General features: G+C 38.4%; 1 protein-coding gene across 14 annotated transcripts in view; it reads right to left on the bottom strand.

Moving 5' to 3' along the window:
* Window positions 1-19,846, bottom strand: part of LPP (LIM domain containing preferred translocation partner in lipoma) — a 652,405-nt gene that overhangs the window by 333,831 nt on the left and 298,728 nt on the right. For all 14 annotated transcript variants that reach the window (XM_019752112.3, XM_019752114.3, XM_019752117.3 and 11 more), the window contains one exon: window positions 6,486-6,608. In XM_019752112.3, coding sequence (XP_019607671.3) covers window positions 6,486-6,608 — 123 coding nt within the window. The remainder of the gene's footprint in view (window positions 1-6,485; window positions 6,609-19,846) is intronic.

Genomic DNA, 19,846 nt, shown 5'->3' with positions numbered 1-19,846 from the left:
TAACACAGTCACCACTGAACCAAGGTCTTGCAAACAAATCAGAGCTAGAGGCTACCACAGGGATGCGGTCAGAATCCCACAGAAGACACCCCCATGCCTCCCCAGGCTCCAGCACAGCTGCTTCCCCAGGGGAGTCGGCAGCAGCCCGCTCAGCTTCTTCCAGCATCACTGCTGGGAGCTAACCTACACCATACACTTGGAGCGTTCTCTTAGACTGGGGCATGGAAAATAGACATTTTTATGCAAATCATTTGGAAAGGTAGATTTTCAGCCTAAATTTCTACTCTGCAAATGTGACATTTTCACGGCACTCAAAACAAAGTTTTAAAGTTAACTTTGTTATGCTCATTACATGTGACACAAACACAAGCATCATCTTCTAAAAAAGGAGGGGGGTATAAATGTTATTGAGATGCAATTACATACAGTCTAAAAATTAATTGCCCTTCCTCAAACTCATGGCATGCAGCTCTGAGTCAGCCAACCACTCCTCCAACCCCACCTCATTGTTAGTTAACTATAGAAGTGTTATGGCAGGTACAGACTAATTCAAAGTAACTCAGATCTTTTAAACTTGGTCATTGCAAGAATTAGATCTTTTTTTCTTTTAAAATGGTATTTTCACATATTTTACTTTTCTGTACTCCAGTTGGTTATCTTATGTATGAGATTTCTACAATGTTTCAACTTTTACCACAGTTCTCAAAGAAAGCTCTTAGTAAGCAGACAATAGAGATCATAGACAAATCGTTTTTTTTCCAGCGAATGACGACAGTATGCTCTTAAATTTTTCCCAGGAGAATACGGGAAGAGGAAGGTGACCCTATGCACACCTATTCTCTTTTTCAGCAGAATGAGACCCAGTTCCTATGTCAATTCCCAAGAAGACAAACAACCAGCAAGGCCACAGTCTGCAGGGATGGGAGCATCTCCCCACACAGTAACAGCATGTTGCAGCTTTCATCTCCCAGTAGCCTACATGTTTGGGTTGCATTGAATAACATGAAATATTAAACATTTAATTACTAATTAATCTCCCCTGCAGCTGCTCATGGATTTTGCAAGCTAGAACAGGGAGCTCAAGAGAATAGACGATCCTCTGCACGACAAGACTCCACCCTGATTATGCTGCCTGCAAGCCCTCAGGCCATGTGAATTCCTAATAAAAAGCCTTCCATACAACACACACACACGTAGTAATTTCTCTGGTTGCCTCATAGATTATTATTCTATGAAAGGAATTCAGCGTGGGAGCACCGGGATTGCAATTAAAGACGCGTATGTGTGATCAAACAGCATTTATGTAACTCAGTTTTCAAACGAAAAAATTACAATACTTTTTAAATGCTTTAAATGAGGAAGATCAATACAGCATTTACAGGGTAACCAGCATTCAGAAAGGACAAGCCCCAAGCCTACAAAGATCTGACGCTGTAAAGCAAGCTCCAGACACAAGCTAACAATCCCCAGATGAAGTGGGAAGGCCTGGACTGAGTGAATTATCGCTTGGAGCCAACAGCTTACTCCTTGTAACTCTAGAACAATACGGTATCTCCGCAAGGGGGAATAATTGTAGTTCTCATGCCCATTTTAGAAATAAAGAAAAGGAAGCTCAGGCTGGTGATATATACAGTTCACACAAACGGAGCTCCTTTTAGAAAGGCGACCACATGGAATTGAGAAAACAGTATTCTTATTGGCAGACTTGGAGCCTAAGATATTAAACTATACCCAACCCAATCCTTATCTTCAACATCTCTCCAAATTTTTTCATACTAGTCTACGTGAGGATAGTGAAACTGCATTTGATCAATTGAAAAGCAACTTGATTAAAAAATTTATAAATCCCCAGTTACCAAGAAATATTCATACAAAATATCCGAAAGTTCTTCCAAATCACCTATGCACCAGCTCCAACTCTACCAAAATTACCACAGGGAAGAAAAGGTAGATTTTACTAGGAATTAGAAGACCAGAACTCTAGCCCTGGCTTGGAGGAGGAGGAGGAGAAGATATGTAAGTCCATGATTTATCTTTTGTCTTCTAAGAAATCAAGAGAATTTCAATATGACCTCTTGTGTAGCTCTTCCAAAGAGCATAAGCTGCACTGCTACAAATGAGGCCAGAGGGGTGGGGTCTAGATATCCAATAACAGTCATAAATTTTCTATATATCTTTGAGTTATGTTTTTTATTTATCTACTCCTTTGTTATGTTTCCAAGACATATTTTAGAGAAAATATCACCAAAGGGAGGAATTTTGGAATAAACTATTTTAAAAACGAAAGGAAACCAAACTATCCCTTGATTGCTGTTATCATTCCCAGGAAACCATTATGTCATGTTTCAGGACAAAGAGAAAGAATCATTCATCCTGCCTCTAACTGGGCCTCACTGAGGAGTGCTCTTTCCCTCTCTCAACAAAGTCTTTCCTTCTGTACAGTAAGAGTCTGGCCACACGACCTCAAAGGCCCAGCTAGCCCTGATACTCCATGATCGTCCCGCCTCCTCCGAATTCTCACAACTGTTCTTCTCACTCTATTCCCTAACACACATATTTTAAAATAGTTAGAAATTTCAGCTCCAAACACCAAGCTAGTTTAATTGCATACCTCTGTGCAGGGCTACAGATGTACAGTTTTACATCTTATTTAAAATTTGCTGAAGGAGTTACCTCCAAACCCACTGTAAGTAGAAACACCATCTCCCCTAAATTCCTCCTTGTATTATTAGCGATCTTGGGCATCAAGAGGGCTATTTCGGTACTAAGTGAATGTAGTTTCATCTGCCTATCCCCTTTGCACTCCATATACCCTACATTGCATTTGAGCAAACTTGTTCTTTAAACAAGGCATTCACTTTCCACATGGCTTGACTTTCTCATTACTGTTATTGTCCCACCTCGAGTCCCATGCCTTTCCATGACATAGGCAGCCAAGTAACTCAAATGCTCTTGGCTCTGTGCAGTCCTCCCTGACACTTCCCTAGAAAGGTATAAAGCAAAATGTCGATATTCTTAGTTTTGATTTTTCCAATAATTTCAATATGTGTTGAATCACATGATAAAGTAGCCAACTGAAGCCCTTCTTCTGTGGCCTTTAAAATCGTCTGTATGCTTGTCTCCTTGGTAAGACTACGAATTACTCTAGAGCAAAGACATGTTGATACTAATCTTTATATTTCTGATGTTTGATCCATAGTAGGATATCAATGAATGTTAGGTGAGCGAATGAAAATGTAGAATGAAGCCACATTTCTCAAATAAAAATATGAATAAATAAGTGAACAGATCTAAGGTTGGGAAATCTGAGAATAGAAAATGCTTCTTTGGAAAAAGGAGGGAAATGCTCCATAAAATCTATTTTCAAGTGCTCAGACATTTTTTTTCAAAGTTACTATGTGAGCTCCTTTGGAAATCTAACTGCACAAACATTCCACATATATTATTTTCCCCTAGATTCATGAGCCAAAGCAGCCTTACAAAGGCGATGCAGAGATAGGTTTGGGAAAGCACACAACACATGCTTGAAGAATGAGAAATCAGACCTACTAGCCTACTTTTAGTAGTCAGGTGGCTCAACAGGTTTTGCAATTTGCTTTGGATCAGAAATGGAAATATCAGAGTTGGACATTAACAGTCTACATTTCTAAGACTTCTCAAGTACCTTTTAATTACAACGCAACACTGTCTATTGCAGACATCATCTTCTCTTGGAACATAGTTTTAATATTTTAAGTGTGTGATTATTGTTCTCACAAAATGTAATTATGGTAACCAAGGAATACTAACACATCTAACTCAGTTCCACCACAGTGAAGAGAATTCAGAAGAATGAGTTGCATCTCCCAATTAACTCTTGTTTTCCTAAACTGGAATAATAATAAAAAAAAAAGTTAGGGAGGATCATTCTTTAATTTCTGAATGGGACGGGCTCATTGAAAGTAGATTTTACCTTAATTCTCAACTTATTCTACTTAAAGGTTACCATTATGAATATTTTTGACCTTCTGAATGTTTTTTATTTTTATGAGAAAGCATATTCAAGGGACACTGTTACTCAGATGACTGATTTCATAGTTTTGTTATCAGTAAAATAATTTTTAAAAAATCCTGACATCCTCAGTTTGGTTCTAGAACTTAAAATCAAACATGGGTCTAAATTCAGAGCCCAGCTGTGCTCACACTATAGTCCTATGTCTAAAAGTAAGTCACTTATCTGCTAAGTCTTAGTTTCCTTAGCCACAAAATAAACACATCCTCCACGAGTGTCTTACTCAAGTGAGAGCATATGTAAAAGTGTTTTACAATCAGTAAAACACTGTCCAAAGGTCAGTGATTATGAGTTTGTGTATATAATAAGATTGTTCAAATAAAAATGTAGCTACTGAATAAACCCATTAAAATGCAGTGGTTTATGGAAGGCATATATACCACAGTCTTAAGAAACAAAGGCTATATTAAACAAAAACCTCTAAGCAGAATCTCCCCATATATATTTGGGCATAAGAATTGAGGAGGAAATAAAAAGCTTAAGCAAAACCCCTATTTTAAAAAAGAGTGGGGACATGGATGGATGAGTCCAGTGGCAAAGTCAGTGGCCTCACTATCCTGGGAAACGGGGCTGGAGGCATTTGCTTGAGTAGAATAGGAAAAATGCTGAACATCAAACAATGGTCAGAAACTAGGAAATAAGCAAGGCTTGCTGGAGAATATTTCTCAGACCCGGGCCCATTCTCCTGCATCCTTCCAGAGTTGGTCTCATTTCCTAACTTATTTTCTCAGAACAATATTTAACTTTCCCCTGAATGGGAACCTTCACTTTCCCCATTACCTATAAAAGACAGGCCAAAATCTTAATCTAGCATTCAAACGTGTTCCCAGGTTTTCAGTAGGAAACCTCCCAGTGCTACAGCCACTTTAAGCCTTCGATCGCCGTGTCCATAACCTAGACCTTCCTCCCCTAGGACTTAGGTTGTTGTCCATCATTGTCTCCATCATTACTCTTCCACCTTTCCCTCCACTGAGACACACAAATCTGATAAATCTTCTCAGATTCTGCCACTTTTAAAAGTATATATCACTCTCTTCCTGATGCTTCTACAATATCTGCCATAGTTTAACTAATATAATAGGTTCTGAAATATGAAAACTTGGTTCATTTCTTTCCCCTTTCAACCATCCACTCGTCTTGTCCTAACAGTTTCTCCAAAAAAACTAAGTGCCTGCTCCATGCTTGCAGTTTAGTACATGTTTACAGAAAGGAAGAGCATTTCCACTACCAACAGGTCTGGCAAGTCTGAGAGAGAAGATAGTTAAGGAAGAGCTAAGTTCTTGTGTGTTTTATCATATGCCCCCTCAGAACTGACAGTCCCATTTTGTGTCTAGAAAGGCAATGGGGCTATGTCTAAAGAGGAAACAACTGACACCTTATGTGCAGTTCAGTGTTGAAATGACAGATAGCAGAGAAGCCGGACTAGTTTTTAATTTGTGAAAGGAACCATCATGAATATAGGAGCAACTATTCAAGAACTGGAGAGAAACTGAGAGTGCTGTATGCACTGTCATTTAGTCAAGCAAACATCTCACAAAAACCAAACACAGTGACAACAGTGCTAGTCCAATGTTTGCATCTAGAGTTCTGATGGCTGTCTTCTGAGGACCCAGAAGTCCTGAAATCGATGTGCCATTATCTTCTGAAGACCTGAGAGAGACAGGGAATGACCACTAGCAATGGAAGATCAGCTTCTGAAATGCAGATAATAAACTAAGATGCAGAAAAATAGCAAAGATCCAAAGTAATCAAAGAAATAACAAGGTACCATTTGCACTTAAAAAAAAAAACAAATTAAATTTCTATCACCAAATTCCCGTGAGATTGAAGAGAAACTGTTATCTTCAAACTGCCTGTATATGCTATTCACAACCTTTGGAAAGAAAAGTGGGGAAAAAAAAAAAAAAAGTGGCCATACTCCGCAATGTAGAAATCCCACTCTTACGCATCTGAGGAAGGGAAATAGCTCCAAAGAAAATAGGCATAAACGTGGCCCTCTTAGCATTGCCTACAGCAACAACAAAAAATGGAAGCCACTTTACATATCCAACAAAGGAATTTCTTTACAGAAGAGGTAGCCCTCACCTTAATTTCAACATAGCCAAGCTAAATCCTGCCTGTGAAGACTAACCACATGCAACAAAATACCCATGTATGCAAAGCCAGAAAAAGTACAGGGCAATGGAATAAGAAGTGATTTAATTTTCATAACCTTTTCGTATAATGTTGTTGTAGTATTTTAAAGAACATCTAATGAAATCAGAAGTTTCTGTCTGTTAAGTAACACGTTAATATTAAATAAAAAGACCACTTAGACCGTTGACTCTGAAAAGATTAAAAAAAAAGGAAAGGCTATAAGCAGCAGCGTGTTGTTTCACATAATTGTAGACTTGCTGTAACTGGCAGTGTGGACACACTTCTGGACAGCTCTTACCTGTGGAGCCCGGGGCTTGTAGGGGGAGCTGCACTCAAGGTCAGCTAAGATGCTGGTCAAGGAGTCAATCTCAGCATCCAGGCTAGAGCGTCTCTCCTCAAGGGTCTTGCCTCCAGGATTTCCCTGCCAGAAGCAACACAGACAGGTTAAAAAGGGAAATTTTCAGTTTCCATTGATATGAGTCTAAGTTCAAATTTCTCAAGTTCCAGTGTGGCCTTGTCTAAGCTTTTCTGCACCTTTTTATTTTTCTCTTACAAAATCTCAGGGACGTGGTCTGGAGTAGGATTATCCTGTTTTGACAAATAAGAAAACTGAGCGGTATAAAGTGATTTTCCTAAGGTCACACAGTTATTTTTTGATGAGTATAAAAGTAAAAGGAAATAAATGTCTCTATCCTGTACTCAAGGAGCAGATCCGACTGGGAAGATGTTGCAAGTTCTTGGTGTTCAGAAACCACTGCTTAAAATGAAGACATTTTAGTTGGAGCAGGAAGGGGCAAAGGTGGGAGTCTTAGAGTCCAGAAAGAGGAATTACAGAGGGAATCAGTGGATAGCAGGTGTCTCTGAGAGAGAGATGGCAAGTCCCAAGCAATGAGCCTACATGATTAACTAGATGCAGAAAAATAGCAAAGGTTTCTGGCTAAGAGGTTGCAGAGGCACGAACAATGGTCACTGTTCTATGGTCACTGTTGTACTGCTATATGGATTTCATATGGCAGTGTCCCACATTATCAGAAGCACCTACTTCAACCTGCACTTAGAACCCATGAAGGCTGAATAGAAGACAATAACACTGCTACAAGGACGTTCCCAGCAGGCACTGTGGGCAGGCTCAGGAAAACAAGCAAACAGTATGCCTAGAGCTAAAGGCAAGGACATATAAAGTGAGGCGGCCCTAAGATTTGAAAGCAGGGTGAATTAATCTTTTAAGGTGACAAGGTAATAATGGCCGTGGATTATAATGGGGGTGTCCCTTAAGACCCCATCAAGAAACCAAAGTGCATCTGTAATAAGACCCAATGGAAATGAAATAATGTTAAGTTAGTATAATCTAATCAATTCTATTGAACTCGTCTAAGGAAGTTAAATATCAGGATAGTTCCTGGGAAAGTTTAGAAAAAGCATTAGCCAAGAAACCAGAATATCCTCAGCAACAACAAAAGATAGGATATACTGAAAAACTACCATTAAACCTTGCAATTCTCTAAGTAAATGTATCTTTTTAGTGAATATGCTGCATCAGGCAACAGTCACATTCTGGAATTGCCTTTTAAGACCACTCGTTCTCCTCCCCTCTTAGTTTGCTCACCAAACCAAATTCCCTGAATTTAGTTATTTAAATCTCTGCATCAAAAAGCCCTAAGGGGATATGACACATCAGTCAGTCTCTTGTGAATTCAGCCAGCATGAGTATAATCCCTCTGGACCTGACCTGTCCAGGCACACAGATAACACCAACCTCTCTGAAGCTGCGGACCAGCCCCTTGAGCCAAACCCAACGATCGCTGCCTGCCCCAGAGGCAGCTGGCATCCTGCTTTGTGAGCCATTTATCACATCATCTAAAGCAGCCTTCACATCATTTTCTCCTCCTGGATGTATTTGCATGACTCCTCACCGCACTCTATCCCTTCACATGTTTTGTTTATTTTTCTCATAGTGTCTCTCGCCATCTAACATTATCTTAGGTATATTTGTCTGTCATCAGTCTCCCCCAGGAAAATGCAAGCTTCATGAGGGGAAGGACTTTGTTCTGCTTCTCACTGATTCCCCAGGACCTTGCTGAGGACCTGATCCATGGAAATGTGCAATAAATATTTTAAGTAAATAAAAATTTACTTTAAAAAAGCAAAGAAAAACGACAGACTCTACCATAGGTCCAGCCAGTAACCTTTCTCCGATTAACATCTTTGGGGTAAAAATAACTAAAGGTACAATAAGAACAGTGGATGCTCTAATACAGAGAGTACATATTATGGTATAGACAGGAAACCAAAGGGCTCGGAGTGCATGTCTGTGCACACCTGTGTGTGTCTGTGTATTTCATACTGAATGGCCCAAATTTGAGCATCGCCCTTGTAAAAAATTAGTTTTTTCATCAGCTCTTACCACAGCCCAAAATGAAAATAACAACAATAACAACAACCAAAACTGAAATGAAAGCTTGGTTATGTTTTTTTAGAGTCTTAATTTCCAGTTTAACCAAACCCTGTAAGGCCAGTGGGTCTTTGTCCAGGGAGCAGATATTTTGAAAATGCTAATCCCTCTATTAGAGGTGAGCTCATCTTTAACCCACTGAGTATTGATAACTATTAAATACTGTGGTATCATCTAGAGAACCATCTCTTAAACACATATCTGTTATGCGTAAATATAAAACATTATAATAATTGTGAATTTGATAAATGTTTTTCCATATACTCATAGACAGCACAATATACTGGTAAGGGTGGTGGATTGGAGTCCAGTTAAATTCTTTCCTGGACCATAGTTGCCTCCCTCTATAAAACAAGAAGAACATCACCTGCCCTACCTAAGCCAGGGAGATGTTAAAAGATTCAGTTTAAAAAAAAAAAAAAAAAAAAAAAAGATGGGGAAAATACTTTGTAAATTGTAAAGTGCCATAATTATGATGATCTTCATAAATAGCATTAATTACAGCAACCAGTAACTATAAATTAATATGAATAATACAGCTATTGTTAATTATTATTATTTTTAAGGGGAATATCATTCATTAAGTGTTTCCTGGGGGTATCAGTAAAGAGACAGGATTTAATAAGCTCTACAACATCTGTACTCTAGCAGAAAGTACATCAACTGTCCATGCCCTAAGTCACTGGGATATCTAACCACAGAGACTCAAAAGTCACAGAATTACCTGCACTGTATAATGAAACAAGTAATTATAGCATGCAACTAGCCTGTGCATGCAAGACATCACCTGGTATCAGCCTCCTTATTCTGCAATCCCTCTGAGTTGGGACTACTCCCCATTTTCAGTTTCTCATATTAGGTTGCTGCAATTTAATAAATTCCAGCCACTGCGGTGGGATTTTCCACCAAAAGCCCCCATGTTGTCCTATGTGAACTTCTGATTAGAGCTTTGCTCTTACATTTTAATCCCTGTCATTAATTATAATAGGCCTGTTTCTCACTATAGGATCTCTATTTTAAGTCTTAGCTCAAATAAGTTAATTCCTGCCCAAGGCCCCCCACCAACCCTTCTCTTGGTACGCTCATCTACTGTCTCAGCACCTCTAGATTCAGCAACTGCCCTACTACTCTCAACACTTTACACTAGATACCAGAGGCCACAGTCCTATAACCAGCCAACACAATCCTGCACACTTACCAACATGTCTTCTCCTTTACTGCTTATCACTGTACCTTCGCCAGTGACCTGATGGTTAAATAACCTTCCAGAGGCCAACTACCAAAAAGGAAGATTCTCCTGACGCTTTGCCTAATGCTTTTTCTAGATACCACACAACCTCCTACAAAGTAGTCATTGTAATAATAACAATTCTCATATTCTTCAACTGTAACTAGACAGATGCCATTGTCTTAGTCCAGGTTCCGCAATAAAACAAAGCCAGAGACAAATGCTTGCATGTAGGTCCCAAAAAACGGTACTGAAGGACGGGAAGAGTTAAGCAGGGAAAGAGGAAAGCCAATTCAGAGGTTCTGTATTGGGACGGTCAGCAGCACAGGCAATTAGCGCTCCATTCTCCTGAAAGTCCTCTGAGGAGTCCTGTGAAATATGCCTCACATCGTCCCACCTTAGGGTGAAAAAAAAGAACATCTATGTCCAGGCTCCAGTTCCCCATTGGTTTAGAGTTGCTTATGGGGTTATAAAGTCTGACATAACTTGTCCCAAGAAGTAGATTGGTGACAGACAAGCCCTCGGACAGAAAATGAGAGGAAAGTATTGCAGATGAGGCAAGGTGCCCCCAGGTCATACCTATGCAGAGACAGCTGCTGTAGCAAATGGCTGATGCATGAAGGTGGAGTGAGAGGATGAGAAGCGAGATACAAAAGGGGTCCAGTGACCGTGTCATTTTACTAACAGCTACAAAACCCACAGGAACAATCCATTCATAAGATATTAATTTCAATAATATATTTATTTTCATCAATTCAATAAATATGTATATAATAAAACCTCACCAAAGTACAACTGGGTCTTGTAACTTGGAAAATCATCATTCTTAGTGCCACTAGTAGAATTACAGGGTGATGACTCCTCCAATGTAAATATATAGGAATAGACTTCAAAATAGAGCCCAGAACCAAAATGCACAGCCTGGGATGCCATTTCCAAGAGTCTGACTTTGGATGGGTCATACTTTAGTCCATATATTGCTAATACGCTAACTACAGGTGATAGACAAGAAGAAACAGTAGTATTGAGTTATGACAAAGTATACATTTATGTTTACTTATACATTTGTTATATCCAAATATTTTATTTCAAAAGAAATTAAACTCACAGAAAAGTTGAAAAAATAGTAGAATGAACTCCACCCACAAACCAGAGTTCAACCAGAGTCAACAATGGCCAACATTTTGCCACACTTCTGCAATCTCTCTCTTTCTCTCTCTCTCTCTCTCTCTCTCTCTCTCTCTCTCTCTCTCTCTCTCTCTCTTTCGCTCGCTCTCTCTCTCTCTCTCTCTTTCACTCTCTCTCTGTCTCTCTCTCTCTGTCTCTGTCTCTCATAATAATAACAAATAAAAGATAGGAATGATGATGCAGATGAGTTTGTTCAAATTTTTAAGGCTATGGGCAAATTCTACAGCTTATATATAAAATGTTCATAAAATGTGGTAAAATTAGAACAATAACTACCCTTCAATAAAAGAAACAAGTAGATTTGAATGAAGCAGCAGGAGAGAGAAGACTTTAAGATATTTTCCAACCCTGACTCAGATGCTAAAGAAAAACAAAGCAAAACAAAACAAAAATGAAAAGATAAGTGCTAAGGTTTGACAATAGCAAAATGTACCTTTTGTCAATATATTAAAAGTTATATAGATTCTGTTTCTTATTGCATTTAAACCATTTGAAAGAAGTTGCACCAAACTCCCCTCCACGTACTTCAGCTTGTGTCTCCTAAGAACACCTAATGTTTCAATACCATTATCACATCCAAGAAATTGAACATAGGTGCGGTATTATCTCATATTCACACATGCTTCTATTTCACCAGCAGTCTCAGTAATGTCCTTTTATTTATTGTTGTTAATTCCTGTCCAGAATCAAATCAAAGATCACACATTGACATGACATGTCTTTTTAGTCTATTTTAATTTAGAACAGATGCCCCACCTATTTGTGTCTTTCATGAAACTGACTTTAAAAAAAAAAAAATTAGGCCAAGTATCTTATAAAAAGTTCAACAGTCTGCTTCTGTCTGATGATCAGTTTGAGATTAAATAAGTTTGGCAGGGACATCACAATGCATGATGCTGTGCCCTTCCCACTGCATCACATCAGGAAGCTCATGATGTCATTTTGGCCCAGTTTAGTGATGTCCAGTGTGATTGCTCAATCAAGGTAGAATCCACCGGATTTCTCCATTGGAAAAGTGTCCCCTTTCCTTTTAAATCAACGAATTATCTGTGAGACTCTGCTGGTATTCTGCTCACCAAGAAACTTTCACCCAATGGTTTTAGCATTCACAGATGATCCTTGCCTGAATTGATTATGGCACTGGTGATTGCAAAACGGTGAGAGTACTCACTATTAATGAATGGAAATAAATGGATCCTGCTTAGCATAATAACAATTTATTTGCTAAGAATTCATTTCCATTTTGAGGTAGGGAAATAGGACTAACTGCAAAGTCCTCTGCTATGAAAAAACATCAGGAACCTCATGACAAAATCTGGTTATTAAGAAAAACAGTCAAGAGGAATAATCTAATTAATTATAACCAATCTCTGTCCTAGGAAGCTCGCACCCTAGAATTAGAGACAATACCTAGTGTCACACTCAAAATATGCATGAGCCAGACCTCAACATCAACAACCCCCAGAATCTTTGGTGAGGGCAAGCAATCACACTGACACAGCACTGTAGGGGGACTTAAAGAGATAAGATTTGTATGTGACTGCTTGAAACATACCTGAGTGAGAAAGCAAACAATCAGAGTGAAAACTTGAAGGACTAAATCCTTGATTTTTAAATCTTGTTTCACAAAGCTCAATAATTTCCTCAGTGTAACACCAGGTGACTGCCAGTCACTACCTAAGTGTAGGCTTCATTTTGATTCATGAGAAGAAAAGCTTTCCCTGATTGCTTTGGAGTATAAAAGGATTTCACCTTACGGGAACCTAGACGGTTACTACCCCCAAACAGTATACACTTTCCACATACAAATTTGATGGTTTTTTCAATGGTGTTACTTAACCATTAAAAATACAGTATGAATTTCACTTCATTTTTATTTTCTTTTATGGTCCGTAAAGTTCATTATTCCCTTTTTCTAATATCAGTAAAAACAAAACCAACCAACCAACCAACCAACCAACCAACTAACCAAATGTTGGTGATAGTAAAAAGGATACCAAAAAAGCTATATTATCTATAAACAACAAACTGTATCCACTTATCATTTATCTATCATCTTTTTATCTTTGATGAAGCTAAGGACACAGTCAATGGATTCCTTTGTTTGTGGTCATTTTTATGAAATTTTTCACCCAAAGCACGTTTAACACAAAAAGTGTAGAGGTAAAGGCTCTGGAGTCAGACGGCAGGGGTTTGATCTGCCACTCACCAGTTCTGTGACCTTAAGCCATTTACCCAAAGTGTTCTGGGTCTCATTTCCTCATGCAGTTGTTGTAAGGATTAACCGAGTTCATACATGTCAGGTACCGTTCACCTCTGAAGTATTCAATGTTAGCTACTCAATTATTGCTTTGACCACAGTATCAAAATAAATGCTTTGGCTGACATAGTCAGTGAGTCCATAACTTCGAAAAATATTTTGACTGAAAGTGAAAATCAGTTGCTGGGGACTTCCGATAGACGGGGGTCCTGCAATAGTGCTGGAAATTAACACATGCAATGGTGCTGGAAATTAACTGTGAAGAACAGAATTCTAGACCCAGTGGTTCTGAAACTTTAGCCTACACAGAACCCCCTAGAGAGCTTGTTGAAACACAGATTACTGGACCGCACCCAGAGTTTCTCATTTTCTAGATCTAGAGATCTGGGATGAGACCCAAGAACTTATATTTTAAGTTCCCAGGGAATGCTGATAGAGCTGGTCTGAGGATTACACTTAAAGAACCACTGCTCTAAGTAGATTTATAATACAATGAACATTTAAAAGGGCAGGTGTGTGTGTGTGTGTGTATGTGTGTGCATGTATGTGTAAACAGAAGTGAATTTACAAAGTTTTAGCTTAAAAACAACCTCTGTTATGTGACATTAATACCAATAGACAATTCAAATAATAGGTGAGAGAGGAGCTCTGGATTAAAAATAAAGAAATAAAGAGGAAACAGCAGCATTGTTACTTACTATAACCCCCCATGCTATCTAATAATGTGAGCACCCTCGTTACACCGATTCAGGAATTCACGTAATCAGTGTGACAGGAAGCATTTGGTAGTGAGAATTCTAGAAAATGTGACCTATTTTACCTAGTAGAAATGTCACTTTATTTAATGAGACTTAATATGTTGGATGACAAAAATGTTTTAGTTTATGTTGACTTGTGCACTCTCTTTTCCACTCATTTAGCTGAAGGGCTTACCTTTCCCAAAACACACTTACCTATCATATCAAATTCACTTTCCTCCATGAAGACATTACTGATAACCTAGCTGATATGATAACTGACTCATCTTTGTCTAATTCTTTATGATAGAAAAGTTCATAGGGAACCACTCTTGTTGGTTGGTATGAATGGTTGGCTCTTCCCTCATGCTGTTCTAAGAAATAGTTTGTGCTAAGTAGCACGCAATCTAAAGAGGGCATGACCCTCAACCTCAAGCAATTTACTGTTTACTGGATAATATTATGTCTACACCTGCCTTGTATCAAATACATCATGTTCTTTAAGACTCTTTGTAAAACCATGTAGAGGATACAGAGATTTAAAAACAAAACAATTCCCTTCCTAAGGAGCTTATAATCTAATGGCTGACAGAAATACAATCACACATGGCTAATGTGCAAAACCAGGTTAAAACTTGAGTCTCATGTAAGAAGACTCATGTATCCCACAGGTTAAGAGCAGTGGGGAAAGGTGCCTCAAAAAGCCATCTTTGGAGCAAACACAGTAGCATTCAAACTACCTAGAGGCACGATGTTTACAATTTGAAGTAGAATAATAGCTTGATAACTGGGAGCATGGCATTGAATAAATAGAAAATGAGGTAACAACAGGAGACAAAGAGAGCTTTTCATGGCTCTAATATACCTGAAACAAAAAAATAAAATATAATTTTAAAAATTTAAAAAATAAATCAAGATAAAACCTAAACACTAGGCTTGATACATGCCTCAGATTTTTCCGTCACATTCTCTATTTTCTCATCCTTTTCAGCCCTACCACATTTACCCAAAGTTAGTAATGTTTGGCCAACCCACATCTATTTAAAGGACACAGTCCTGCCACCAGCGCTTGTTGCCAAAAGAGCCATGTTTTGGGCACTGTGACTCCACCACAAAAATACACTGTGACCCATAGAAGAAAGGCTGGACATATGACCAAAGGTCCATAAAGAGGCTGGTGAACTTAAACTTTAGCCTATGACAAAAAGATAAACTAGGCAAATAAACTTGCTTCTCATTTAAATCTGAACTAAGGAACATGTAACAAAACTGTCAAGAGGATAAACTGTAATCACGATAAACCAAAAGGATCATGTTCATAGCTAATTATTAATAATCAAAACATATAAGGATATAAGAAGCCAAATATTAGAGAGAGGAGAATAACAGACATGGAAATAATAGAGAAGGAGGGGATTAGAGAGGGGGGAGAGGAAGGAAGGGAGAAAAACATAATGAGAGGAAAGAGAGATGGCCCCATCCCTGGGTCTTCTGATGCCAGAGCTCATCCACACGGACCCTTAAGATAAACTCCTTTATATGGAGATAGTTTGATGGGCCTCTGATGAACAGTCACTTTACTGAAGCAGCCAGCACAAGATCCATTCATTCAGAGGGATCACAGTGGAAAGCCAGCTCTACACGTGACACCATCAGGCAGTCACTTCTCCTTTCTGAATCTCAATTTTTACACCTATGGAAAGACGGATATGAACCTCTCAAGTCTGCCTTTTTGTTTGTTTGTTTACGCTCCCATATTGAATGAGTCTATAATGACATTTCACAACTTGCCTGCCACCATCTTTGCTGCCCACTTGCAACCAGACCCAACTCACCCGAGTTAGAAAAAGTCAGAATTTAAGCCAACTCAGTTGGAAGTAAGGGAAGGGACATAGTTAATGTCGGCTGTGCTTGTGTACACATAAGCAGCCTCATTGTTCACTATTGTATTCATATAAGAAAGCAAAAAGAAAGAAAAGAAGAAAGGAAAAAAGGAAACCTTCACTTTGTAGTGTTTACCTACTCATTGGATTATTTCTACTAAATTCTAATCTTTATGAAATAAAAATTATATTGATAATGTACTATCAAAATAGCCCCTTACAATAAAAATAAAGGTCAATTTGCATAAAAATATCTATGTAATAACATGAAAAAATACATACATGCTCTATCTATCAACAAAATAAGATCTATAAGGATAACCACAATAGGATTAAATATTTGACAGTAAAATAGACATTTTTAAGCAGAAGAATTATCTGGGGAAAATCAAATCATACACAGAACCCCATTATTTAAAAGATAAAAGCAGAGCTGTTCTGGTTCAAGGACGAGCAGAGGGAGCCTAGGGTTCCACCCACGGGGTCCCCCCCATTGCCTCCAGCAATGTCTCCCGAGGCGCTTCTATAAAAGATAGTTTGAAAATTACTGCTGCAGATTTTCTAGGCAAGCAATCGATACAGAAATGGCCATCCTTAAGAGCCATCTTGCCAGTCAGTCCACACACACCGTTCAGCAAGCACTGTACCAAATGCCTGTCCTGGTGTGTGTGTGTGTGTGTGTGTGTGTGTGTGTGTGTGTGTGTGTGTGTGTGTGTGTAAATGAGGTATATCCAATTGAAATATCCATAAAATCATCCAGATCATCCAAAACTTTCCCAGGAATGCTTTACATAATACAATTAACAAAAAGTTATACAAGTGATAGAAGTTTTTAAAGGTATAGGAAACAAGTTTGGTTTCCCATTAAGGAAACATTATTCAGGGAGGGCAATAATAGTTTGAAACTATGAATTAAACAGACTGACTGAAATATTTTTGGTTCCCACTGTAGCATACCGTATAAAATAGACCATGTCAAGTACTTTTGCTATTGATGTTGTTTTAAAACCTCATGGAACACAGATTTGTTATTTTACATTTTGATAATGAAGGGCTGATGAGTTGAAGCATAATAAATTTCAGAACTTTCTCACGTTCCTCAGCAATGTAATAGAAATAACTAGAAGTAAATGTTTGAATACTTAGAAATTTTGTATTAACTTTATATATTTATTGGCTCATCATCCTCAAACTTTTTTCCCTTGAATCCTTTCTTGAATCCTCAAAATGTTACCAACATTGAAAAACAAAGAAAGTATTCAGTTCCCATGTCAAATATTCCATGTGAACAGCGAAAACTATAAAGCGGACATGCCATCAAAATGGATAAGGGGTGAAAAATGTCTCTGAACACTTGTGGTTCGGAGTCTATGCGATAAGCACCATCAATCAGGACTTGCAATTTAAAGAATGTTTGAGCAAGTGTGAATAGATTATAGATGATTAGTACAGGAAAAGTAACTTGGGCTCATGAAACATTAGAACTGGAAGGGGAATTTTAGAAGCTATTCCACATTTTATTTCAAGATGTCATAAAATCCCCCCAAAGAAGTGACTTAGGTATCTGGGATTCATTAAAGGGACTGAAATAGGACTAAAACCTGAATACCTTACACCGTGAAACATCTTCTCCAAAGCAATAACTCATACATTAGTTCAACTGGTCTTCTTAAGAACCAATGAAATAAGCACAGAGTTACTCTCATCCCATCTTCCAGTTGAGGAAACTTTAGGAAGGAGAGTACAAGCGCTGTCCAAGGGATTTCCGGTCTAACTGGTGAAACAAGATGAACAGAATTGGGTAAGGAGTAGAGTCCATCCTGCAGCCAGTTTGGAATTCTGTACTGAAACAGAGGTGCAAACAAGTGCTATAGAAATGTCAGAATAGGTGGAGACACTTACATTTGTGGGCAGACATTGGTGATAGGAAGAGTCGTAGCTAGCATCTATTCCAATCCCATGATTGGAGGAAACAAAAGACCAGAAAGTTTAAGTGATTTACTAATGGTCAAAGAACCAACAGATAAAGACGGGTCAGGGAAACCTAAATCAATGCTTTCTAGTCCCCATCCTACCACTCAAAATTCACTCTCAAGTAAAAGACCGTATTGTGATTTTCTCCTAAAAAATCTCCCAAGTATGTTAATGTGAGAAGATGGCTGAATATTTAGAAATATTGATCCAGAAAAGTGATACGTATTACCTATCCAGTGAGACCACAGAATTCTCTTCAGGAAACATGAGGGTGGATGTGTAGGCAAGGAGAGTAGAGAAGTGATAAATTGGGCATTTTGTCCTCGTTCTGCCATAACTCAGTAGGCTGACCCTGAGCAAATCACTTTCTCTTTCTAAGCTTGTGTTTAGACTCATCTTTATGTTTTCTTCCAGATTAATAGTTCTTTTCTTCTAAACACATTCATATAAATGCAACCTATCTAATACTATAAATAGCTTAAGTTCTCCTGTGTGTTTGTTTTCTTTTCTTTTGTTTTGTTTTTCTAAGTGGGTGATGACATTTTATTCACTTATAACCACTTACTAGAACCAAAGTACTCTGTTTCTATTTAGTTTAAGTGTTACTTTGATAATTGAAATTACAGAAGATATAGAGCAGATACTAATAAGATACAACCTGAAATCCCCATTGCAAAAACAGAGTCACTAATAACAACTTTACAGAAGAAGCTGCATTCGGTTATATTGCTTTGAGAGTTACTAGCCAATTAATGAAAAATGGAAAAAGATAGGACACAGTAGTAACATGCTAGTAAGCAGGCAGGAAGGGAAAAGACAAAACTCATCAAGTCTTATCTCGAAGTCTAAAAAAGGAAGAGATATGGAGGAATTACCGAAAATGGCAGGAATCATATTTTTTAACAAAAGATGCATCTGCTCCCTAATAATCATCATCCAAAATCTATTCCTCATTTTCCTTTGGTCAAAATTGCTGTTTCAAAACAGTTCTGGAAACTATCCTGTGAGCCGGTAGCATGACTGGCCAGTTACCCAGTCTACTGTACACAGGCTGGGACATAATAACCTTTGGGAACATGGGGAAAGAAAATCATAGCCTCCTTTGCACTCCCATCATCAACAGAGAAGTGATTAGTTTAGAAAAGCACTTTCTTAAATATTATCTCATTAAATTCCCAGCAATCATAGAGATCAGTATGTATTATTATGCCTATTTTACAAAAGAGGATACTAAGGGTCAAAGAAAAAGAGACTTGTCCAAGTCACTCAGGTAGTAAATGGAAGAACTGGAATCTGGGCCTCAGATATTGTCTTGCAAAGCTCTGGCTCTTGAACTTTCCGTGATGCTGGGCTGGAAATGCAAAGGGGAAAGATCTTGCCTTCAACCTCCAACTGAGATTATACATGCCAGTCAGTTTACCATGAATTAGATCATGGATGTAACTACATTTAAAATCCAAGCTCTAATCCTCTCTTCTGACTTCTGGTTCCCCATCTAGCAGTTTTCATTCACTTTTCCATAAATATTCATCAAACATTCAGGACACATTGATATGAAGGACAGGAATTATTAGGAAGGAAGGAAGGAAGGAAGGAAGGAAGGAAGGAAGGAAGGAAGGAAGGAAGGAAGGAAGGAAGGAGAAAGGGAGGGAAAAGAAAGGGTGAAAGGGAGGGGAAAAGGGAGGGAGGGGAGGAGAATTGGTAGTTTTCTCTCTGTAAGTGCTTACAATTATATTACAGAGGTTAGTTTCTCTGCAAACACCCATATTATAAGGTTGAATACAGGTAGGTAAATATTAAAGTATATGAAACACAGATGCTAGAGCAGAGAGAGAGAGAGAGAGAGAGAGAGAGAGAGAGAGAGAGAGAGAGAGAGAGAGAAGCTAAATAGAATAGAAAAATCAGAGACAGCTGCATGAATGCAGTGAGCATTGAGA

The sequence above is a fragment of the Rhinolophus sinicus genome, chromosome 17 (assembly GCF_057876585.1).
Source record: "Rhinolophus sinicus isolate RSI-liver-muscle chromosome 17, RSI-T2T, whole genome shotgun sequence".
Taxonomy (NCBI): Eukaryota; Metazoa; Chordata; class Mammalia; order Chiroptera; family Rhinolophidae; genus Rhinolophus; species Rhinolophus sinicus.
The sequence above is the reverse complement of the archived record's forward strand: the minus strand, read 5'-3'. Positions and strand labels throughout refer to the sequence as shown.